Source organism: Streptopelia decaocto (assembly GCF_964273445.1).
Source record: "Streptopelia decaocto genome assembly, chromosome: 18".
NCBI classification, from domain to species: domain Eukaryota; kingdom Metazoa; phylum Chordata; class Aves; order Columbiformes; family Columbidae; genus Streptopelia; species Streptopelia decaocto.
The window spans coordinates 6,764,308-6,788,794 of record NC_138673.1 but is presented as its reverse complement, the minus strand read 5'-3'; the positions used below and the strand labels follow the sequence as shown (position 1 = coordinate 6,788,794).

Genomic DNA, 24,487 nt, shown 5'->3' with positions numbered 1-24,487 from the left:
AATAGGATAAACCTAAAGCAGAGTAAAGTTTTGAAGTTTTAACGGATTGTACTTAATATTTCAAGTACAGTAGCATCTAAAAGTAGTCATGACTAGTGCTTTATCAAGATAGATACCTAATGGAGACCTACAAGATCGAACCTTGCAGCAGTCGCGGCTGGTCTGATCCAAATCATGCAGAACAATATATATGGGTTGATCCCTTGAATTAACTGTTCTGTCCCTCTCTATTTTCAAGTCAGCTTTCTGTTTGGTTTTTTCCTCTTTGACAATTTGAATACATTTTTATTTAGTTGAGTTTTTTAATATACTTCTAATTTTGGAGCAATGGTGTCATGCGCTGCCTTTGAAAATTGTTCCTCTTCTTCCATTACTTTCTCCGTAGCTATTTAAGGATATTTTCCGCAGAAGATCAACGCCAGACTGGGTGCTTGGCCTGGATGTAAGAACCTTGGGCATGTCCTGGTGAAGTGTCTGCAGCCACTAGATGGCACGTTTTCGGTCTGTTGGTATGATTAAAGGATAAATAATATTAAGTGTTTCTTTAATAGGAGAAAATGCATGCCATTGACAGTAGTGATTAAGTTCTATTAAACAGTTGTTATTTTAGACACCAGGTGATTAGTATATTCAAACCACTTCATTTCCAGACCTTGGCACCTTCGTCATTACTAACTCAAATCATAAAGTTCAGTGAATCAAGTTGTAAATAGTTTTATTGGTTCCGTGTTGGAAAAAAACTGAGGGTTGTGAAATTCTTTGATGATTTAAAGTTACGTATTTCCTAAGCCCTTGTATTTCTATTTCTGCTCTTTATTTGATTATTCATCATTGCAGAAATTCTAAAATGTTTCTGCCTTTGCAAACACTAAAACCAACATGCTTATTGAGAGCAAAGAGTTGTGTTCCTAGAACAAATATGCCAAATGGTGAGAGTTTGAGTTTTGGAATAAGATGCACACTACTGCCAACATGGCATAGTTAACTGAGGGAGGAATTACCTCCAGGGCCGAGAGTGGAACTGCTTTTACAGCTTCTGGAGAAAGGTCCTTATTTACATACATGCTGATGACTGTTGGATAAAACACAGGACCTTTGTTTTCTGTTGACTGGTATTTTGTTTTCTGAAAATATTTGTCATCTTTTTGAGAATTATTTTATGTCCATCATATAACACTTCCTTCAAAGCAAGTTTGTTCATGTTTGTATTGTGGTGGTGGTGTTTGTTTTTTAATGAAAGCTTAGGAATTACATTTTAAGATCTGTATATATTTTAGGGTTTCAGTGCTGTACCGTAAGGCTTCCTTGAAATTAGTTTTAATAGCTTTTAAGTGACTGGGAGCATATTTTTGCTTTTTCCAAACCAACCGGAAGATTAAAAAGACATGCAGGATTTATCCTGTTTTGGCTTTAGAAGTGTCATGTGTTCTGTTAAGTCTGTTTATGATTTCAGGGCTCAATGAAGTGACTCTTGCATCACTTACACACCACTGTACAAATTTCTGTCAAGATGTCTCTGAAGTGCCTTCCTCAAAGGCAAGCTATTTTCATTGTTGTATTACCCTGCTTGAAGTTCACCTGGTTTTCTGCTGGGGTCCTGTGTTTTAGAAATTTATATGTTTACCAGGATAAGTCCTTCACGTTCTCTTGATGTACATGCGTGTGCCTGTAGAATGTGTGTGTTTGTGTGTCTGGGCAAGGCAGCACCATAACTCCAGGGAAAATAGAGGAGGTGACTGCGAGTCACCCACTTACTCACTGGCATATACTGTGGGAAACCTGCATTTTGTGGTTTTGTACGGCCCTTGCTTTTTAGAGAAGGGAGGCAAGAAAGCAGACATCCCCTTCTCGTTAACAAATTTATCACTTACAACCCTTATGTAAAACAAACTCAGTGTCAACTCTGAAATGAAGAGCTGCATTGGAAATCACACCTAACTACAGCAGGTGCTGAGCTGGCAGTTTCACAGAAGATTGTGAAATTTGATCGTACAATGGGAAATTGAGCCACTCCTTGAGGGCAATATCTGGAAACATAATGGGGAACCACCCTTCAAAGGTGATCTGTGTAATAATGGGGCTTAGAAACACTTTCTACCTGCTTTGCTTAGAAAATTATTAACATTTTCAATAGTGTTATTGGGTTTTGCACAAGTACACTATATTTAGCTGTACCTCAACTAGTCGTGCTCTCAGACACACCCGAGGCAATAAACTGCCCAGTGCGTACTTGCTGCTACCATCACTTCGAGGTGGAAACTATTAATGAAGTTTTCTGTCCTCTTTATGTCCCAGTATTATTGTTAGCTTTTATTCTCTGTCTACAGATTGCAGCTTTTCACCTGTCTTCTTCTGGAAGCTGGGCATTTGTCTACCCCTTGAGTAACTTTCGCTGCAGCCATTTTCTGGTAAGTCTCCAACCTTTATATACTCATACATGCTAATTAACATGGAACACCCAGCATTATTGCATTGGCCCTATGACATTCTGTGCTACTTGATGTGTCTCTGCTTTCTTCTTGAGATTGCCATAAAGATTGCACCTGTGCTCCTGCATGTACTTATGCACACCACAGCCTCTGAATAATATAGACTAATAGAAAAGACTTCAAAGAATCATAGCACAGTTTTAAAGGGCTGGAAAGGAGAGGCTGATGGGAAATGTTATAAGAATTCAACATTTCCTGCTTAGCTAAGCAGTAGTTTAGAAGGACATGTAAACTATGTGCAAGTATTTCAAAGAAAGCAAAAAGCAAACAAAAGCTATGCACACTGCCCTGATGCTGCAGACAAAGAGTGAAAAAGGGAGAGGTCTGCAGCAAATCATCTGCTTGAGTTTATCATTTCATTAGGTACTCAGACCCAGGGTGAGGAGGATAATGAAAATATTTAGATGGTTATGGATGTTATTTGATAGAGGTAAATGCAAAGGGAAAGAAGGTGAGTGGTTTAGCAGTGACCTGAGCAAGTCATTATGTGATTGAAATCAATTACCCAGGAGCTCATTAGCAAAACAGAATAAATGTCCTTCCTTCTTGTGCTGTGGATATTCTGTTGGATCCCTATCACATATCAAATCAAAACACTATCTTTCAAATCCACTGGAGGGTTTCTGCCAGACTATTCTTCCTGACACAGTGATTTTTTCCAGAGCAACTGTCCTTCTCAGGCCAGTGAGAGGGAATCGGTGATCAACAGATACCGGAATTGTCTTGACAGTTGGAACTGGAAAGAAACTACTGCAGGTCAGTCAATTCTAACATTTTATACATCAAATATACTCTGCAATTTGTCCTTGTCTCCTAATAATTAGCATGGAGAAAGAAACAAGAAATATTTTGAAGAGCGTTTATGCTATTTTAGAGTGAAATTCACTCACGTTCACTCATTGAACCAGTATGGTTCAAGTGTGATTTCAGAACTGCAATAGACTTTGTGCAAAACTTAGGCAGGAAACAACAGAACAAAGTATTTAGTGCAAAGTTCAGGGTCCCACATAACTGATGTCTAAACCCAGCCTCCTTTATGGTACTAAGCGCTTGATTTGGCAAAGTGTCTTTAGATACTCCAGTATCTTTGTCAGTTTGGTCATTAGGAGTCTATGTGTTACTGAAAGTCAGTTCCAGCAGAATAGGAATTCAATATTTAACAGTATAAGGGACTTTTGAAAAGGAAGATCTTGGTTTTGAGAGTCCAAGAAAATTAGACTCTTAGTAATAAAGTAATTATTACCTTAGCATAATTGATTTTCTCTTACCGTTATCTTCTCTGATTATTTCAAGATATTTTAAGGAAGCATGCAGACAAGCAGTTGCTACATGGAAGACAGAAGGAGAAGCAGTCATATATAACAGGAAAAATCTCCATAACACAGGATGTTCATAAAAAAAATCTTTAATTCAATCATATATATTTTAGGAAACATGGATTCTCCCTTTCTCAAGACAATATTGCTATTCCTATCATGACCTTACAGGCTGTGATCTTACATAAATAACAATGGGACAGATGTTCTAGGAGAATACGGTCTTTTACATTCAGAAGTGGACTGCAAATAAATATGTTTCAAAGTAGTAAAACGGGCTGACAGGATGTGATTTGTCTGTAATCATCCAACACACACCTTGCTGTGAATGCCCATGGAGTATATAACAATCATGTACATTTTGTATGTATACACAGAGGCCTGTATACTCGTACACAGGTGAATATTCATTTTAGTTGTGACAACATACAGATATGTGCATGAAATCAGGTACATGGAGTCTCTCTCCTTCCTTTTACATACACACCTCTGTCTTCTTTCTTCTTTCTCACTGAACGTTTCAGACTTCACAGGTAGAGCTTGAGAAGTGGTGGTCGTTAGTGCTTGGGGAAAATGTACCCCTGCAGAGACAGATAATCTAAACATACCTGGAGCAGTTGAAAAGCCAAAGGTTACATTTTCTTACTGCTGGGGTAACACAATTGCCCGCTAAACAGCGCTGTTAGGCAATTTTATTGCGGCTGTCAACTGAACGATTTTGCTCGTAGGTGGCTTGTCCTTTTCCACAGAATGTGCCTGGCTCTTAACTGCTGCATTGGCAAAACTTGTGCAGATGATGGTCTTGCTCTCATTGCAGTTCTGACAGAAACAGTTGGTGGTTCCTTCGCCTCTCCATTTTATGGGCATTTACCTGTCTTATTTGCCCAAGATGGGAAAGTTTGCAGTTGGAATAAAGATGAACCCCAGGTGTTGAGGGCTAGAGTTATCGTCAGAACTCCTAGGATGTTGAGTACAAACCCAGCTTTGGCCTAGAGTTATAAAAAAAAAAGCATTATTAGTTGAACTGAGTACTTTTTTCCTTCCCTGCTGATTAGGGTTGTTTGTATGGTTAGGTTTTCTCTTTGGCCTTCTTTCACAACTCCATCAGAACTCCATCAAATTACATTTAAGCTGGTTTTCTTCACAAATATAATTTGTATTAGGGGAAAATATGTTTCCTTTGGATAAAACTCTTAAACTAGAAGCCCTGAAGTCCTTTTAATCCACTCATGTAGGACTTTCTCTTCTGACCTGGCATCTGTCTGTAAAGTTACTTTGGATTTCTTCTTGCATTAATTATAAATTAGAAAGTTATCAAGAGATGTGGCATCCTTGTCTGTCTTTCCTTAACACCCTGAGCAAAGGCATCAGGGCAGCCTAGTGAGATGTGTTAGGCCTTCCCCTGTCCCTGCAGGAGGGCTGTCAGGATGGCGGGACTCTTTGGTATCCCTATGATTTACTTTTGGGCTTTTCAAACAATTAGATGTTGCCATTTCTCATTGACAGCAAGCTCTTGTTGGAACATCTTCAAGAGGCCTTGGGTGTTTTTTCAAAAGCTCAGTAGCATCTTTATAAAGCTCTGTGTATATAGTAGAGTCAGTGTGACCCTTATTAGTTCACACATACGTTCTTCTTCCCACTCAATTTTAGCTGAGTACAGTGAGTTTCCTAACACTCTTTCAAGAAGAACCAATATCAGAAAAAGGGAAGATCTAAAAACTCTGAAAAGAATGTGCTTTTTCTCACCATGTCTATAACTTTGAGTTGTCCATATGAGAAGACGATGGCGTTAGGAGGAGTGGCCACTGGGAGCATGAACGCCAGTGATGCAGAAACTGTACAGGGCAGCATGACATAGAGCGGATTGAGGCAGATCGCTTCAGCCTGTGCAGGAAAAGAGAACAAAGATGATGGTTTCGATACACAAAAATGCATAGAAATCTTTTGGCAGAAGACTGATTGTATTTGTCTTGTTCTTTCGCAAACGCTGCAGCCACGCATATTTTGGTTCTGCTTTAGAAAATTGTAGCCAATGTCTTTTTGCAGCAAATGCAAGAATTTATTTTTGTGGTCAGTGCTTTGTGTTCCTGATTGTGGATTCTGATCACTGCTGCACTATAAATTAATAATGACTGTTGTACTCAACATTAAAACCAGGCACAAAAAATGAAAAAATGTAGAGCGGCTTCAAACTGATTAAGAACAAAGTTAAGTTATCAGAGGAAACAGGGGAGCCCAATCTCTGAAGGTGAGTGGATCAGTTTAGGGGTTTGCTGGAGTCTGTGGCCTATGCAGAAAGATTTTGGTGGAACTTATTCCAGTTTCTATCTGGAAACAGCTTTTCACACAGCAGAACCGTGTCTACCCCAGCAACAGGAATCTCCTGCGGAAATGCAAAAGTCTGAATTAGGTCATAGAGCTTGACTAATGCTATCGCCTTCAGAGCCTTCTGGAAGGCCAGTGGTCGAGTGAAATACAGTAATGGAATGTTGCAGGGAAGGAAATGCTGCTGCTGTCTCCACGCAGAACAAATCAGAAAAAACAAGTACAGCTGACAGTGACCTCATGAGGTTGTCTAGGCCAGAAGGCAAAGTCTCATATGCCAATGAATTTAATCACTTTATTTTTCACCAGCAATGATTTTAGAAAGCACAGTGTATGTGAATATATATGCATGCACACACATATTTTTATGTCTCGTATTCCTGATCATATATACAAACCAGTGGTTTGCTATGTCAGCCAGTTAGATTTTATAGTTGAGCAAATGTATGCTTGGAGCAGAGTCGAAAGCTGTTCTTATCAGAGTATTTTGAAATGCTGGAACTTACCATTGAAGCCACAATAGGGAGGAAGAGGGTAGTGGTGGCCACATTGCTGGCGCACTCGGTGAACGTGGCAACAAGGAGGCACAACAGGAAAGCAATAGCTGGAGGAGGGATTTGCTGCAGAGGAGTCAGTTTGGTACCTAACCATGAAGACAGACCAGATTCCTGTAACAGAGGAAAGAGGGCTGTCAGGACAGTAGACTGGGGAAGAAATAGATTTGTTCTAATCCCAGGACTCCTCCTGAGGGTGGTGAAGTCTGTCCTGCTGCCACTAGCTGAGGAAATGTGCGTTTGGTGCTACCAGTGTGCCATCTTGTGTTCTGGGAGAGCACGCCTGAAAAGCGAGATGAAAAACGCTCAGGAAATACCAGGTGAGCAAAGGAATGTTACCTCGCTGCCTTTGGCTAAGGCAAAGCCACCTCCCAGCAAAAACACAATGTTCCATGGCATTTTCTGGTGAACTGTTTTCCAGTCCAAGAGAGCTCGAGGTGCTCGGATCTTTGACTTGCTGCCTAAAATTCAAAATGATTTTATAAGTCATGTTACATTCCCTGAAAAAAGGAGGACTTCTTGGTGGGAGATGAGTTTGTCTGAACATCAGGAGACACTTCTGTCAGCAACATCAAGTAGACTGTGGAATTTTCTCCTAAAGCAAGTGTTGGGAGCCTCAACAAGGATTTTAAAACTTGACTTGCAAAAATACTAATGAATGATTTCTGGCTGCTCCAAGAGGCATAGTAGAATAAAGGTAAGAGCGAATTAAAAGTATAGCAACATTTCTGCAGAACTGTATCTGTTTCTGTTAAGTCTCCTGTAAATTCCAGCTTCAGAAGCTTTTATATCTCTGTATACTAGTGTCTGTAACACTGCTGGGATATGAGTTTCCTGCTTAGTTAAATTACAAGAAACAGAGAACTTTTATGGGATACATGTTTGCTTAGCCTAAAGCATACAGATATAGCTCTGCAGGAAGAACAGTTTGAAATCTTCTTTAATGTTTGAAATTTCCTTTGTAAATCTAAAATGTAAATCTTCTACATTCATAAACCTATTCTGACAGTTGATTTTTGATGCCTTCGGTAAACTTACCTGTTTGTTTGTCTTTGTTGGAAATGTTGGAAGGGATGATGAACAACAGAACTGAAATGAAGATGGCAACTGTAGCGTCAGTGACATAGCTGCAACAGATCAGTCAGGAATTTAGTCGAGCTGTTGTTTTCATTTTTATGAAATATAGCCTACTTCATTTTTGTTCAAAGTGAGGAGGAAAAGTGGTGATACCTTGTATCATTTTTGTTGAAAAGAACTGTTGCCCAACCTGGTATGAACCCGGGGTCTCGTGTAAACCAGAGCAGTACCAGTAGTATGAAGAGGATCAAAACTGCTATTTCTGGAAATTTCATTGAGCCCAATTTCTTGCACTCTTCCTTTATAATGTTATAGGCGTGTTGCTCCTTGACCTTTTCAGAGGCACTTGAAGCACAACCAAAATTCTTCCGAAAACTAGAAAAAAATGGACAAGTAACATCAGAGAAATTTGCCAGATATCCTCAGAGTTGATAATCTGGATTTTATACTCAGTTGTATTGTCTTTTAAATGTATTGATATATGCACATAGAGATGATATATAAATTACTATCAGCATGAGCAGCCATAGGTGTTGTATAGTAACTGGGTCTGTAGAAACTCCCATCACAAAGATATTTACCAGCTCTACATAGAAATCAGTTTCCTGGTTTGAAGCACAACAATCTTTCAGGACATGAAGGCAACTCTGCAGAATAGTTATATGCAGTTGTAACTTCCTATTTTCAGCTGCAGAGTATATTTAGCTGGGATTTGATCAGGTTTCTTGGAGAAAATGCTGGAGTATTTGAGCAGATACTTGGTATGCTGTTCTGCCAGTCTCTGTTCTGTTACCTGTGAGGACTTTCTCACTTTCGGACTTTCAAGTTTAGGCTTATCAGTAAAAGTATCACTTGTGTTGTAACATGTAATAAATACTTGATAACAAGCCTGTCAGCTGTATCACAGTCTGTAAATTACTTACTTAAAGCCCAAGTACAGCATCTGCAGCCAAATCCATGTCAAAACCAGTAACACGATCGCGGTGGGGAGGGCAAAGGAGAACCAAGAGGCAAAGTTGATGACATTGTCATTGTTAGGAAAGAGCCTGTGAAATGCAGATGGCTGTTAGTATCCAAAATTCTGTACTCTCCTCTGTATTTAATGATTCAGAGAAGTGGAGTCCTGGAAGGCCTACTAAGGAAGATAAGCTAACCTCCCAACAAAGTTACCAAACTGATATTTTCCTTCTCTCTGCTGGCTGGAAGTGAGCAGAATGAGGCAGTTTAGTGGGTCTGTAATCCCAAATTCAACCCAACTTACTCAGCAACTTGTCCCTGCAGTATCAGATTTGGTGTTGTCCCGGTCAGAGTTGCAATCCCTCCGATACTGGCTGAGTAACAAATACAGAGAGACATCCCCTTGCAGAATTGCTTGTGTTTCTTATCTAGCAGATTTTCGTTTATCTTTTTATCTTCCTCGACCATCAGGACATGACTATTTCCTACATCTGAAGACAGAAACAAAAGAGTTATAGAAGACTGGATAGGAAGAGATCTTGCGCCTGCATAATTCAGTAGTTCAAGGCTATGGCACAATGGGATCAGAGCTGAAGGAGCCAGGTTTCTTCATTTGTTGTTTGGCGGCATTGTTAATTATTTGATCTTCTGTTTTTTTCAGAGGAATAGAATTTGAAATGTGTGATAAAGTCTGAACATACTGCTGACAGTTCTCAGTGAACTAGGGCAAGGTCCGAACTGCACACGGTGGGGAGAGAGGCGAGAATTCAGGGAGGTACAACAGAGTCAGAGGAGCTGGACTGGGGGGAACTCGTTCTATACCAGCACCTGACTGCTGGCACTGAGATTTATATTCAGAAACACTTGAGTCATCTCAAAGATGGGGTGAGGGCAAGGCAGCTGGGAAAGAGATATTGTTGTGTGATTCTGTATCTTTGGATTAGAAAGATCATTTTAATCCCTAACCTTCTGGCATGAAACAGGCCACAAATTTTCCCTTGGAAACTCCCTATTTTATCTGGCAAGTTACACAGTAGATAATAATTGAACTAAAATATATAGGGAAATATCAAGCCAAATGTAAAGGCTTCAGATAAAGTAGACTTTATACATTTTGTTGTTTAATTGATTGGTTATCATCGCCTCGTATTTTCAATCTATTTCTAACTTCAGCCAAGTCTTATTGTGCTTTTATCTGGTTCATGGAAGAGCATCATAAATGTTGTTTGATACAGTTAGGTACATTCTGCTTTTAATATTTACTTGCAACTATAATGACCGTGAAGAAAGCATCAGGTTATCCTCCGTTACCCCAAAGAGTAAAACACGCATGACCCACTCACCTTTTTTCTCTGTTTCTCTGGAGCTCTCTGGTTTGGTTGCCTCTTCCTGCAGTTCAAAGGCTTTATTGATGTTTTCGGACACTTGGCCAGCTGTACTAGACTCCATTTCAGACTTGTGCAACTGTTCCAACACTGCTTGTGCAATTGGGACCATCATGGCAGTGGTGGCAGTGTTGCTGATCCACATCGACAGGAAGGCGGTCACAATCATGAAACCCATGAGAAGTCTGAAATGAAACCGTTTGAAATAGTCTGTTCAGAACTCAGGGCTGCAATGCCCTTTTTTTCGTTGTTGTTGTTGTTAAATTCACACATAGTGCTTCTTCTTACCCTGGTCTGCTTTGTGAATGACACAGGAAGATTTCACGTTATTTCCTGTGTGCAATTTCAAGCAATTGTGCTTTTACAGTCTTATGACTAGGGAAGTGGAAGCTGGTATCTTGGAGCAAACAGTTCATGTAGTCAGTATCCTGCTTATTCTGCATTCTGTATTGAGACATACCATCTCAGTAACACATGTCAATGTATTGTAATATATTCTGAAGAGGAATTGCAAGCTGAATTTGATCCCAAATGGCAATCAGTTTAAGCCATAAGGAAGATGATCTCTTTTTTTTTTAAATTTCTTTTTTTTTTTTTTTTTTTGTAATTTTATCCCATCTCTATTCAAGATTCACTTCTTACTCATATAAAATTCTAATCCTTGTTTTGGTATTACTCTGTTATTTGTCTCAAATAGAGATGTAGGTTAGGTATTAAATGAAAAGGGTTTTATCTTATATGCATTTTTATTCTATTGCTTTGCAATTTCCTTCTATATTCCCTCTTATGATCTGAGACAAATTAAATAGGGCCATGTAGCCTCTGCATAGCTTACAGTTCTCGTCTGGTAAACATTTGTTGTTTTCAAAACAAGCATCCCACATTTTCTCTTCTCTTTGCAATCAGTGTAACGGCTAAACAGTGTATGTTTTCTGTGTTTCAGCTGCAGTCTTTCCTGATTCTCTAAAGCTGTGCTTCTGGCCAAGGCTGGCAGCACCCTTCTCTTCTCAGAATTGACTCTCTCTTTGGTATTTCTCTACCTAAAGCCATTTGGAATTAAAAAAAAAAAAAGGCACCAGGTCTGTAACACAATGAATGATGCCCATTTGTAAGGTTTGTTCAGGTGCTAACTCACTTGGACTGTAGAAAAGCGTTTGTAGGATATGATTTGCAGATTCACATAGGAGGCTACAGGCAACTCTGAGATAGGAACTAATGCCATAAAGTCCTTTATCCCATAACATTTTCACGACTGTTACTCACAGGGCTGGTCTGACACCAGTGATAAGCAAAACCCGCAGAGCAATGCGCTTGTGCAGCTGCCAGTTCTCAATAGCAATGGCCATCAGCAGTCCCCCAATAAAAAGCATATTGGTGTCCTTCAGGTACTCCTGGCAGATCTGGAACATGGAACATGGGAGAGAAAATAGTGACATGAAACCGATGCTCAGAGAGAAGGCACCTTCTGCGGGAGGATCTTGACCTAGACACATTATCACGCAGTAAGTATGGATTGGATCTAGAAAGTGAATTTGCTTTGATTTCAGATTTGCGGCTCCATCCAGAGTTCATTCTGAGCTCATGTAAGTTGTGTTCCACAGAGAGGACAGCATATTCCCTCTGTAACTATAGCACAATTTGCTCTTCTTTGCACTACAGTCGAGAAATCACCCTGGAAATATTCCCAGAATAACAGAAGATGACCAATAAATACACAGGCAAACACATATAGAGATCTCTTACTGTTGTTGAATCCATGATGTTCATTAGTGGGAACAGCAGGACAGGAAAAAGAGCTGTGACAGCCAACGGCAAGGCTTCCGTGCACCAAAACAGGGCCATGACGATGATAGTGTAACCGCATTTGGCCTCCTGACAGAAGAGTACATGCAATCAGAACGGACTGTACAGCTCACTTAGGCTTTGAGAAGCCAACAGCCCATAATTGTGTTCATGATCTGATAAAGGGATTTGAGAAAACGTTATTCTCTATCTTTCCCGTCTATCCTCCTACCTGTGCAGATCCTAATCAAATGACAAATTATTTGACAACCTCATCAGAACTGTGAGGAAAAGGTTGGGGTCTCCAACAGAGAGAAACAAGAAGCTTAGGAAAAGAAACAAATCAGTGACTTTTAACCCCTCATGATAAGGAATTGGCAGCCCCTGCACAGATTTCTTGATTTTGCTGATGGTGGTATTTTCTTTTTATGTTTTTGTCTTTGAGTTGCAGAAATAGTTACTGATCCAGTCAAGCTTTCTCCATCTTTTGTCTCTGCATGTTTCAGGACGTGACCCAGATGAACCCCAACTAATTTCAACAGCCTGGATTCCTTGTGCTGTAAATACTTTTATCTATTTTTCATTGGATTTTTAGCTTAATACAGATTTTGAAAGCCTCACTGACAGACCGGTCACAGATCAGTTTCAGCTTCCACTGACTATGACTTATTTCTCTGAAGAAAGTATGATCCTTTATTTCCTGTTACTCCTTTTTTTTTTTTTTTTGTTTCCTGAGAAAACATTGATTTAGTTCTGCTTTGGACAACCGCTCCAAATCTTATGTAAAAATATTTAACTCAGTCTCATACACTAAAAAGATTCAAAACAAGATGTCACAACAGATTTTTACATGGCTGGGCTGATGAAGAAAGCAAGAAAAAGTAACATTGCAGGTTATAGTGTTGCCTGTGTTTTGGAACTAGCACAATAATGAGCACCAGCAAATCCAAGGGATGAAAAAAGTGGTTGTGTGGTCTTGGATCAGGGTTGTCCACAAAAATATACTGGACAGTATGAATGAAAATGTAGTGATGCTTATTGAGAAAAGAAGTTTACAGAGAAGCAAACCAAGGAGCTGGAATAGTGTCCAGCAAAATCTAACTTGTGATGCTTTAGAACACGCCTGGGACTTGTGAACATGGTGTGGAAGTTACAGAGCTGATGAAGGGAAAGGTTGAGCAGGGGAACTGAGTAATCTGGGGGAAAGGAAGATAGATAGCAACCTGGGTGATAAATTACCAAAGGAGCAGAGTACAAGAAGTAAAACCGAAAGACATTCGTGAAGAGATGAAGGGATGGCTTTTTGAGCCTTACTTTTGAATGAGAGCAGTAAGAACTTTAATTGTACATCACATCAAGCACTGAAAGCAATTTCCCATTTCGATGTTCCTTTTTCTCCTATTTTTGTTGTTAAATGATGCCAATGGGTGACTTTTGAGAGACCTTAGCAACATATGGAACATATATCATACACACAGTGGTATTCTCCAGCCCGCTGTGAACAGGCTCTCAGTGAAAGTCAGAATAAGGCATTTCACAAAGTCAGTTGTCCTGTAACGACATTCCTTTGGCTTTAGACAAAATCTTTAGCATTGTTTGCTCTCATTTGTAATAGTTTTGTGTCCAGTACCATGTCATTATAGGACAGGTTAATAGCTCGGCAGAATAGAAAAATGTGAAATTCTATCCTGTAACTTGTCTGCTTACAGCTCGGTGTGCTGAGGTACCAGCTTTTCCTGCTCAGCAGTACCGCAAGACACAATTCTAACACAAGAAATCTTCTTACAGATTGCAAAGGGAAAAGTCCAGGACCTTTTAATTTTTTGTGTTATAGCTGACTACATAGAAACCAGAGAGAGTCATTTTCAAAGAGGAACTGAACCAAGACTGCCAAATCATTCCCCAGCCAACACCAAGGATTTATTGTATGGTGACAATGACTCTAGCAAGTAAGTTTGAACATGTGGCCTCAGGACAAAAAAATATATCCCTCTTTCTGGCTACTTAGAACTTTTCTGCTCCAAATCTCTTTTAACTTCTGTAACTCTTTTGCCTCTGGAAAGTTAACTAGCAAAAAGGTACTTTTTCTGTTTTTCTTCTTAGTAAGCTTTTTAGTGATAGTTTAAACTATTTTATTTGCATAGCAAGGAAATGGGATGACACGCCTGATCAATCCCTACATTTTACCTCAGACCAGTGCCACGCTGTCATTCTTGCTTGTGGTCCTCTGGTCATAGCTCCAAAATCTCTGATAACACTCAGAAAAAGAGCTGGGAGGAAGAAGGAGCTTTGGAACAAGCTGCACAAAAAGACAGAGAAGAGCTAGTGAAGAATGAAGCTCAGTGAAGGAGACTAGAAACTGGGAGGCAGCAGGGACTGGGAGATAAGCAGGCAGGCTGAGGCCAGAGTGGAATACACATTATTTTATCCTTAGGTATTAGAATTGACTAGTCTGTCTGACCAAGAAAAATACCTCTCCTAGATGGCGGCAACAACAAGGAAAAAATTACAAGTAAGATGTGAACTGAATACTTCTAGAAAATGAGAAGGGGGGTTAAAACTGAGCCTTAGATTGTAACTTAGGTTGACACATATGAGCTTCAGCATAGAAAGGACTTTGCTAAATCAGTTAGGTGCAAAGCAAAAGTTGAGAAATTGCATGTCACTGGGCATTCTTCTAGAATATGCGATCAGAGATGTAACTGTTCATCCGTGTCCTATTGCTTTTATGTTGCTCCACCAGCCAAAGGGGGCTGCTCGGACGAAAAGCTCTTCGAACAATAAACGAAGGGCGATTCTGTGAAGTGAGGAGGAATCTCTATGTTCTCTTCAGCTCTGTCACTTAAAAGGAACAACCCCAAGGAGAGATTTGGCTCTCAAATTCGATTTAAAAAATTCTTACCTTGGTAGGAACAGCCAGAGGCAGAGGAAGAAACAAGAGGGGTACAGACACTATGATCAGGTATTTCCTGAAGGCCAGGATCGTCTGCCAGAAGCCAGCCATGGTGCTGGACCTAGCCCAGCGCTGAGAGGCTTGAGATCTGCTGCTGGAGACTATATAAACACTCGGGAATATTAACCATTGACCTCAGGAGGTTGGGTGTTGTTTTTGGAACTGTAATCGGTGAAAGAAAGAAGAGAACAAAGAAGGGAGGGGACAGCAAGAGTGTCAGATCAGGAACGTTCTTAAGACAATCTTCCTGATAACCAGTAAATCCAGGAGAGAATTAACTCCTTGTGGACCAAGTAGGTTTATTAAAAGCAGCCTGAAATGGTCGACACTTTGTTTAAAAAAAATATTACTATTTTTGTCTTTAATAATGCCTTCTTTGAATAGGTACTGTTATTCCTCTTGTAAAAAAGAGAAACGGCTCCCTCCATAATAGGTTGAAAATAGTTTTAAAAATATGTAGAGTACAGAACAACACATCTGCACCTGTAATACTCAAATATAGAGATTAGAAACATCAACATAAAACGTTATATAAACATCATTGTATCTGCTGAGGAATTCTTTGGGTAGCAAAATCCACTAGAGCAGAGCTCCTGTCACCAGATGTCACATCAAGTCCCTGTGCAGAAAGGAACTTGCAGTCCTTAGCCCCTGCGAGCAGGGTCACACGTCTCTGTGTAATCCCAGGATGACCCTCATGACAATTCTGTTTTCTTCTATTCAAAGAGCAAAAAGGGAAATGTGAAGATTTGGTCAGAACTCAGTTCCTCCCACATGACAGCCCAGTGGGTTAAAAGAAAGGCTGAGGGCCAAAGATGGAACCTAATAACTGTTATATCTCAGTGGGTTGGGAAAGACTTGGCTCTAGTGCATTGCTTTGCAAACATTGGCCTATTTTTTTCACCTGATCTTGCAGGTTTATATGCTCAGCTTTGCCATCTTGCAAGGTGTATTGGGGGGGGGAATCAAGTGCTATTGCGAAATTACCAGCAATTCTTGTCCCAGTTGCAAGACACTTCCAAAATACAAGCACTTGAATTACTTGCTTCTGTAAATACGCAGGAATGGAATGGAATGGAAGTTTTTAATTCCAAAGGGAGTGTCTTATATTGTTACTTCGATATCTTTATTTGGTAGATCATGCAAGTGCACACTTTATATAATGATAACGTTTCCATTTTATTGGTATAAATTGTTTCAGGTCTGTTTATAGCTTACTCAAGCGGAGAGAGAAAGAGAAGCACAGGCACGAAGCCATCTGATGCCAGCTCCACTAAGAGCTTCTGCTCTCTCATCCCTTCTCTGTTGGGGTTTGTTTCCTTTCAATAATGTGCTTATGACTGAAAACAGCGGGGTTTCAGTTGCCAGAGCTGCAGACTCACAGCTCTCTTGCAGGCTTGATTTAGGCATATTGCTCACAAGAAACAGCATCATCAGGTTCTAGTGTGTTAAAAATGCTGATTATAACTTTTCTTTTCTTTGGAGATAAGAAAAAGATCAGGTTTTAAGTTTAAATTCGATAAATAACACACCGGGAGTGGAAAGCCACATTTAAAAGATGTATAGATGAGGTTCTTAGGGACATGGTTTAGTGGTAGATTTAGGTTATGGTTGGACCGGATGATCTTAAGGATCTCTTCAGGCAAAATGATTCTGTGATTCTATTCACAGGGCTGCAAGAGCCGAGCCCTGCCTCCAGATCTCCTTGTTTGCCACGCAAAGGCAGAGCGGATCCCTTCCTCCTTTTGCAGGAGAACGAGCCACGACCGCTGACAGCCCCCGGTTCCCCGGGCGGGGCGGGGCCGCCTGTCCCGGGCGGAGCGCTCCGCCGCCCGCCTCCGCCGCCATGGCCGCGCCGCCGCTGGCCCCTGCCCGCCGCTGCGCACCGCTTGCCAACGTCGAGCCGCTCCTGTTCCTGGCCACCCTGTCCCTCGGCCTGCAGGGCCCGCTCGCCACACAGTACCTGTGGGACCGGCTGGGGGCCGAGCGCGGCTACAGCCCCAACGCCACCAGCCCCTCCGGCTGCGGCAATGGCAGCGCTGCTGATGACCCTCTGCGGCAGGTGGGAGAGCGGGAGGGGGGCTGGAGGGGTCCAGGGTGCTCCGGGGCAGTGTTGGGGGCCGCTGGCGCACAGTCTTAGACGCCCGTTTCTCTTGCAGGAGGTGGAAGTGCTGGTCTCCCACTGGAACCTCTATATCAACCTAGGAGGCTTCTTCGTTGGTCTCTTCTCCGTGACTCTCTTCGGACCATGGAGCGACAGCGTGGGCCGCCGTCCTGCACTCATCCTGCCAGCAGTGGGGATGGCTGTGCAAGCGGCCGTCTATCTTCTCGTCATGTATCTGCAGCTGCACGTTGCTTACTTTCTCCTTGGGCGCATTTTGAGTGGCCTCATGGGAGACTACAACCTGATCCTGGCCAGCTGCTTCGCCTACGTGGCCGACACCAGCGACAAACGTGCACGTACATTCCGCGTGGCTGTCCTCGAGGCATGCCTCGGCATCGCGGGCATGCTGGCCAGCATCGGTGGTGGCCAGTGGCGCAAGGCTCGGGGGTACATCAACCCCTTTTGGCTCGTGCTTGCTGCCAGTCTCGCTGCCGCTCTCTATGCGGCTTTCTGTCTTCAGGAATCGGTGAAGCAGCAGAAACCAGCCAAGCTGTTCACACTCAGTCATTACAAAGCTGTCTGCAGGCTGTACACGGCCTCAGAACACCGGAGCTTCAGGCGGCAGCTTGCTCTTTACTCCCTGGCTTTCTTTCTTCTTGTGACGGTACATTTTGGAACCAAGGACCTCTTTGTTCTGTACGAGCTCGGTTCCCCTCTCTGCTGGGCTGCTGACCTCATTGGATACGGCTCAGCCGCCAGTTACCTGACTTACCTGAGCAGCCTGGGAGGGCTGCGGCTGTTGCAGCTCTGCCTCGAAGACACCTGGGTGGCAGAGATAGGATTATTCTCCAATATTTCGGGACTGGTGGTGATTTCTCTTGCCACTACAACACCACTGATGTTTACAGGTGATGCTGAGTCCTTAAATCCCTATATCCAGGTTTTTAGCTTAGTGATGCCAGTAGATGCAGGAGGGCAGTGTGCTTCTGGGAGTTCAAGCATGTGGAGGAAGTTCTGCCTCCAGTGCAGCCCATGGGCCAACAAAAGTGTGGCTCGGTAACAGCAAAGCTGACCAAACACTGAAGTTGAAAGTGCAACCACGTAGTTCCTAGAATATTAGATATCCCAGAAGCTGTATTATACTACAGACACAGACTGAAGTGCACTGTAAGATGCAGGAGTGTGATTTGGGTCTAAATATAGCAGGGAGAAACTGCCTAGAGCTACAGATTTCTATGACTGACTTCAAAGACTTTATTTTTTAGCTGAGCTTTCTCTAATGTGCTGTATCTTGCCTACAGGTTATGGGCTTCTGTTCCTTTCCATGGCAGCCACTCCAGTCATCAGAGCCAGGCTCTCCAAGCTGGTCAGCGAGACTGAACAGGGTAAGGAGTGGGCCAGTGTGCTTAACCCAGGTCCTGAAACTCTCTTCTTTGGACACTGAGACCAAACAACTTTGGGAGGTTAGGACTTCCCTGGCTCCTTTGGACTCCTGTGCCACTGCATTCACCCTCAGGCCCAGGGTAATATTTTATTTTTTCAGAATAATTGTCAGTTTTCATCCATTAAGACTTGCTACATTTTCAAGATGAGAACAAGAAAAGAAAAGCAGGATGAAAGGTACTGCATTCAGGCTCAGGAATAGTTCTTTCTTCCATCTGTTTCTTTCCAAAGCTTGTACAAGGAGCAAGAGTTAAAATAGGTTGTATAATTAGCAGAAAGTCGTGATTTTCCTGACTTTTCTGTAGATCAGTAACAGTGGGAAGAAACCCAATGTAGTTAGAGGGTTATATCATTGACCATGGTGAAAGATCATGGATAACCTGTAGGAGGAGCGTAATTGCCTTTCTTCCAGTAATTTGTTTGAAGACCTTGCACTTGTTGATAACACTGCGGGTTTAGGCACAGGCAGGCAAAGGGAAGGAGGGAATCGAGGTGGGAAAGATTGAAAGGTGACTTTGCGTAATTTGTGTTTCTTATATTGGATGAAGGTGATGTGCACTCGATACCACATTTATGGTGCTAAATCTTTAAAGTGCAGTCTTCTCCTGAACTTAATGTGTAACAAGTGATAAGATGTGCTTGGCAGTAAACAGATCCGTATAGCCTTATCAAAAGCATTTGCAATCCAAACAATATTTAGTATCCCGGGCCAGCTCTGGTGATAATGAGTTCTGGAGCTCAGTGAGGTGGTCCTGGCTGCAGAGGAGCTGAGCTTGCCAGGTTTGGCCTGTCAGGCCAGCACAGTGCGCCTGATCCAGGCTTCCAGCTCTGGCTTACCACACCTGGTAACGCAGACACTGCTTTTCTGGTGCAAACTCGTAGAAAAACTCACGGAATCCCACTGAAGGAGGTGATGTGTTTAAGATGTTTACAGGCAGGGCCATCTCTCCGTTAACCTCTGATATATCTCTTCCAGGTGCTCTCTTTGCGTCTGTTGCCTGTTTGGAAGCGCTGTGTTCGCTCGTGGCTGCAGGAGTGTTCAACTCTCTCTACCCTGCAACCTTGCACTTCATGAGGGGATTCCCCTTTCTCTTCGGGGCTATAATTCTTCTCATTCCAGCAGCTGTTATTGGGTAAATTTACTTCAAATTTCTAAACTTTGCTATAGGGCCTGGGAAGTGTAACATGAAAAATACTATTTACTCAAGATAGAGACTCACAGTTCTTGAGGTATATTTACAGTTATGCTTCTGGGAAGGTGTTTAGTGCCCCAATAAGCAGAGGTGCAGGTCCACTTCTTCTGGCATCTGAATCGCAGCGATTAACCTACAGCCCAAATAATGTAGCTGCCAACATTCAACATGCTTCAAGTTCTCATTCCACCCTCAGAGTGGAATCAAAAATCTGGAGTTGAATTTGAAAGTCCTCCTTTATGGGAGAGTTGGAGCTCTTTTAGCAGTCTCTCTTCCTGTGGTTTCTTTACTAATTAAAGCAAAAGTTGTGTCATGATAGAAAACAAAAGTCCCCTGGTAAGTCCTGGGAGAGAGAATGTGTTGGGATTTGCAATAGAAGTACAGCAGCTCCTGGCAGGGTCGTTTTGTTCTCTTCCTTTGAAACTTTAAAACTCATTTCATTCAGCAAGATCCCAGTGTGCCTTCGTAGGCTCTAACTGTTCATTCTTTCTTAGGTGGATAGAAATCTGGGACTCAAACCATGACTACAGTCACTTCTCAGATGCTTCCCTGACTCCTGCAGACGGCTGAGCAGCAACAAGGAACTGGCCAGGTTGGCAGCGTCCATCTGCAGACTGCTCTTTATTCTTCTCTTGAAGGACAGACTAGTGTGGGAGGGACACCCTGCTTGTCCTTACTAATTTTTAAATGCCAAATAGTTGGAAATCATGGCTCTGACTACCCACAGAAACTTGATTTGCAGATGTAAATGCCTCCTCGCTATTGCGTTGGCTCATCTGTCAGAGAAAACCCAAGAGATCCAAAACCCAATCAAGAGTAAAAGCTGTTGTTGGCCATTTGCAAGGCCAGTTAGTGGTTTGGGGTTTGGCGGGGAGGGAAGATTCCGTGGCATGTTTTAATGGTGAGAGAGGACTGAATTCTGGTTTAATTACAAAACAATATTACACTCTCAGTAGTACAGGGTGCAGCAGATGAGTTGCTGGTGTGAGTGAGGCCCAGACCAAAATCTGCAGGGCAAGTCTGAAGCAGAGGCAGTCCAACAGCGTGCTGCTGAGGAGGGGCTGCGCTCCGAATCAGTGTGTTATCAATAAAAGTCACACAAACCTTGCGTGCTAGACTAGGCTCCTTCAGAAATCCTTGTGATGAGCAGCAGTTTAGTGCAGGAATGCTCTTGCTGTCCTTACTGACTGAGCTGGCTTCAGCTTCGCAAGTCAGAGGTGTCCTGGGGAGAGAATCTAACGCCTGAAGTGCTTGCAAAGAGGAGCACAGCAGCACGTCCTGCCTGCCGGTCTGCAGCTCAGCCCAGGATTTCAAAGGTCCTTTTGAGAAGTGGTAACTTGTGGGAAAATATTAAGGTGCCAGGTAGGTTCCTGAATTGACAGTCACCAAAACTGATGAAGTTAAGGCTAAAATGGACAAAATCGCTCCTCCCTAACTGAAGACCATTATGTTATAAATGTGAGGCCCCAAGTGTCCTGTGGAGTCACTGCTGTGCTTTTGGCAGAGCCAGAAGCCATCCTTCCTCATCGATACACAGCGCTGTCAGGGCAGGCTGGTGTGGGGACAGGACTAGTATCTGCAGAGATAAATTGTTTTGTTATATTGATACAGGGAATTAACTAATTAATACGTAAAGAACTAACTCAGTACGGGACATAATTTTGTGTCAGTGACTTCACTTTTGCCGCCCTTCTTGGAATATGTTGATGCTACCAAGCAAACCCCATGTTCACGGTGTTCATAATTGTTCTTTCCAAAACATTAACTGTATTGCCTCAATCCTATGTTCTTTAAAGTGCCATAAAGCAGCAGTTCTGTGTACATTGCGTTGTACCCGCTGTTCAGATGCATGCAATGATGTCCTTAACTGTGAAATTGCTTAGCAGACATGTTACTTTCAGAATGCATAAACCCTCCATTCTCTTTTATGGTTCATAAAAAGATAGCTTTTCTCGTACAGCTGTTGATGTCATTTGTCCTTGTCTCATTCTTCCTTTATCGAAGACCCTGCAGTAAAGAAGCAGCAGCTGAAAGTCATCTGAGCATGTGGGAGTCCTGAGTCAGGAAAAATGCAGGTTTGGGACTCGGAAGCAGCCCAAGCTTGTTTTTCCTGAACACCACAGCAAAGCTTGTGGGAGCATTTAGTCTGTAACATATCCTTCAATGTGCAGTAACTGTGAAATGCTGATAGACGGCTTTGCATGATAAAAGTGGGAGAATTAAGCAGAGGAGCATGAGGTGAAGTAGGGAGGATTTAAGAACTTGCTGTTATGCCACTTGGTCTGTGTGGTTTTGCCAGCAGACACAGGAGTTGGGTGTTTGATTAATGGGCTGAGGCCAGAATTAGCCTCCCTGGGGAACGGGACATTCTGCGAGTGTGCGTTAGGTGTTTGTAGCTGAACTGATTGTGAGCTACGTCCTCTCTACCGCCAGACTCCGTGGACGCCAGGGCCAGCAGCTGCTCGGCGTTGTGCAGTGAAGGGAGACCCATGTCGTGGCCCTGTATGCCTGTTTGTGTCAGTGCGCTTGCAGAGGAGAAATTCAGTAGGAGCCATTATGTTTTTCTAGGCTGTTCTCCAAGAACTACAACCATGAAGCAAATACATGATCCATGCGTTGTGACTGTGGGATGCAGGGAGCTACACCAGTCCATGCAAAGCCGAGTGTGAGGATGGTGCTGGAGAACGTCGGTTCTGCGCGAGAGCCAGAGCGAGGAGGCTGCAGGGGGACAAGCGTGTGACACAGACAGAAAAGAACAGAGGATTTAAGAGTATAAACCTATTTATTAATCATGTCTGGGAGAACAACTTGAGACATTTCTGATATGACATAGCAAAGGCAAAAGGAAGGATGATAACAGGATTCATTTCCTTGAGACTGATGGGAAGGGGCGGGTGTGGGATGTTTTGTCAGGAGCAGGGCAAGTTCATTAAGGCGAAGATAACGATGGAAAAACAGGAAGAGGCACAGTCTGGGCGGCTGGAGTGTGAGATGGGATCTCGTTGCAGGTGAGATGCCTCAGCTGTTGAGAAGAACTAAATCCCTACGTTGAATGGTGGGTGAACAGGTTAATTGCTAGAGAGCTCCTGGGAAACAATAACCTTACTGCCTATTATTGGAGAGAGAATAATCCTCAGGACTGTTTGTGTGGGACTCAACAGCCATGGAGGCCTTGACATTTCATCAGGTACTCAAGCCTTTCCTTGAAACAGCTCGCAAGTGCCTTTTATCCTTCCACAGATTCACCTTTGGGCTCATCTGCTGGCTCCCTTCTATTTAATCTGCAGATTAGATAGATTTTATTTCTGATGAATGCTGGGCAGATACAGCCATTAAATTTTCACTGGAGAATAAAGATGCTATTAACTGTGAGCTGATAAGAGCTATCCATAAAGCTGTGCTTAAGCACAAAAATTAAACTTTTTTTTTTTTCCCTCAAATGTTCATGGATCTGAGCCAAAAGGAAACATGTTTGTGTTCCTGACAGTCAAAGCAAGCAGCGAGGCTTCGCGGGGAGCCAGGAGGAGGACAAGGTGGCTGAGACCCCTCATTGCCTCCTGAAAGAGTTGATTTCTTGAGCAGGGACAGGCAGAGGAACTTGCTGCTTGTGCAGCGTCAGGACAGGCTGGTGTGTCCTGGGCACAGCTCGCCCTCCTTACCTGTGCGTGTCTGAACAAGGACGTCTTGCTGCATTATTCACTTTGTGTTGGAAAAAAAAGAAGACAAGCTCAGGTAGGAGCTGTGATTTCTGGTCCTAATTACAAAACGAGGTGTTGTTGAGAAGCCTGCTGAGCTTCTGACCAAGTGTGAGCAGCAGGACAGGGCTGGGAGTGCAGAATTCGGGGAGCTGGGTCAGGGTGCCCGTGGTTCCTCACACCTACCGGCCTCCACCTGCACTTCGCATCGACCTCGCTCTTTCCTGATGTTTCAAGGTGAGTAGCTGCAAAAAGACCTGGTGGGTGTTGAGAAGAGGTTGGTAGAAAGAAACAAATGCTGGTTGGTACATCTAGCAGAGAGTAGGAACAACCCTGAGGAGCTCAGCCAGGGGTGGGTGCTCATCAGCAAAGAGATGCTGTGTGAAGGGGATTTGCTGTGGAGCACCAACAAAAGAATAAAGTACAACCAGCGTAAATAACTACAAGTACAGTACAGCAATCGGCATCTCTGGATGTGCATGGATATATGTTTTCCAGAGTCACAATCCAGTGAACCTGGGACATCAGATGGAGGAAAGGGGCTTGTTTTTAAAAGTACTTTTTGCAAAGACCCTGCTGAACCTTCACATGATCTAAACCCAAACTTCCATAGCCAGAGTTAAGAGCACAAAGTGGTTTTGCAGCATTAGGAGGTGAAAGGTGCTTGAGGAGTGAGTGAGCTCATGTGATAAAGGGACATTACTGGGAAAGGGAAAGCTGCTGCTGAGCGGTTCAGAAGGCCTCGGTGCGTTATCTTTCCCAAACACGGGGATTTTGGTATGGCTTAGCTTTTATTTGCCCTTTCCTGCTCTCAGCTCCTGACCACGATGACGTTCCCGCGGCACCCAGCAGAGGCCACACGATGCTTACGGACCGTTCCCTCTCCACTGTTCTTCCATCTCGCATCTCCTCTTGCCATGTGCCCTCACCAATTCCCCAGTTTTTGGTCCTCGGAAGATCCCTCCTCTTCAGACACGATTCTGGGGGAAGCTGCAGCCCTTTGCGGGGTCTGGACAGTGTCAGCCCCTGGAAGACAACTCGTCCATCCCAGAGTCCACCCTGGCTTGGCTCACCAGGCACCGTACAAGTGAGTACCAGCCTTTTAGCGTCAGGGGTTTGCATTTGGAGGGTGAAGGGGAGGCTGATGAGCCACAGACCTCGTTTCAAGCCAGGGTACTAAAATGGGGAAAAAATCTAGAGGGAGAAATTTGGAC

General features: G+C 43.0%; 2 protein-coding genes across 3 annotated transcripts; one reads left to right on the top strand and one right to left on the bottom strand.

Moving 5' to 3' along the window:
* Nucleotides 1-3,876: 3,876 nt before the first annotated feature.
* Nucleotides 3,877-11,960, bottom strand: SLC13A2 (solute carrier family 13 member 2). The gene is made up of 11 exons (XM_082068490.1): nt 11,847-11,960; nt 11,367-11,503; nt 10,062-10,288; nt 9,023-9,209; nt 8,685-8,807; nt 7,915-8,136; nt 7,723-7,811; nt 7,024-7,145; nt 6,637-6,798; nt 5,552-5,689; nt 3,877-4,794 (listed from the first exon to the last, which is right to left on the bottom strand). Exons 1-11 carry the CDS (start codon nt 11,943-11,945, stop codon nt 4,663-4,665), a joined length of 1,638 nt encoding a protein of 545 aa, XP_081924616.1. The 5' UTR covers nt 11,946-11,960; the 3' UTR covers nt 3,877-4,662.
* Nucleotides 11,961-13,821: 1,861 nt separating this feature from the next.
* On the top strand, nt 13,822-24,484 carry SLC46A1 (solute carrier family 46 member 1; the record flags this gene model as incomplete). 2 transcript variants are annotated; one of them, XM_082068481.1, is made up of 7 exons in its annotated part: nt 13,822-13,834; nt 16,590-16,900; nt 16,998-17,850; nt 18,244-18,327; nt 19,362-19,518; nt 20,073-20,170; nt 22,147-24,484. In XM_082068481.1, 6 exons carry the CDS (start codon nt 13,822-13,824, stop codon nt 20,146-20,148), a joined length of 1,494 nt encoding a protein of 497 aa, XP_081924607.1. In that variant the 3' UTR covers nt 20,149-20,170; nt 22,147-24,484. The 2 variants fall into 2 exon arrangements, with proteins under 2 accessions (XP_081924607.1, XP_081924606.1); XM_082068480.1 differs by lacking the exon at nt 22,147-24,484 and having other exon boundaries at nt 20,073-21,537.
* Between the last annotated feature and the right edge of the window lie 3 nt (nt 24,485-24,487).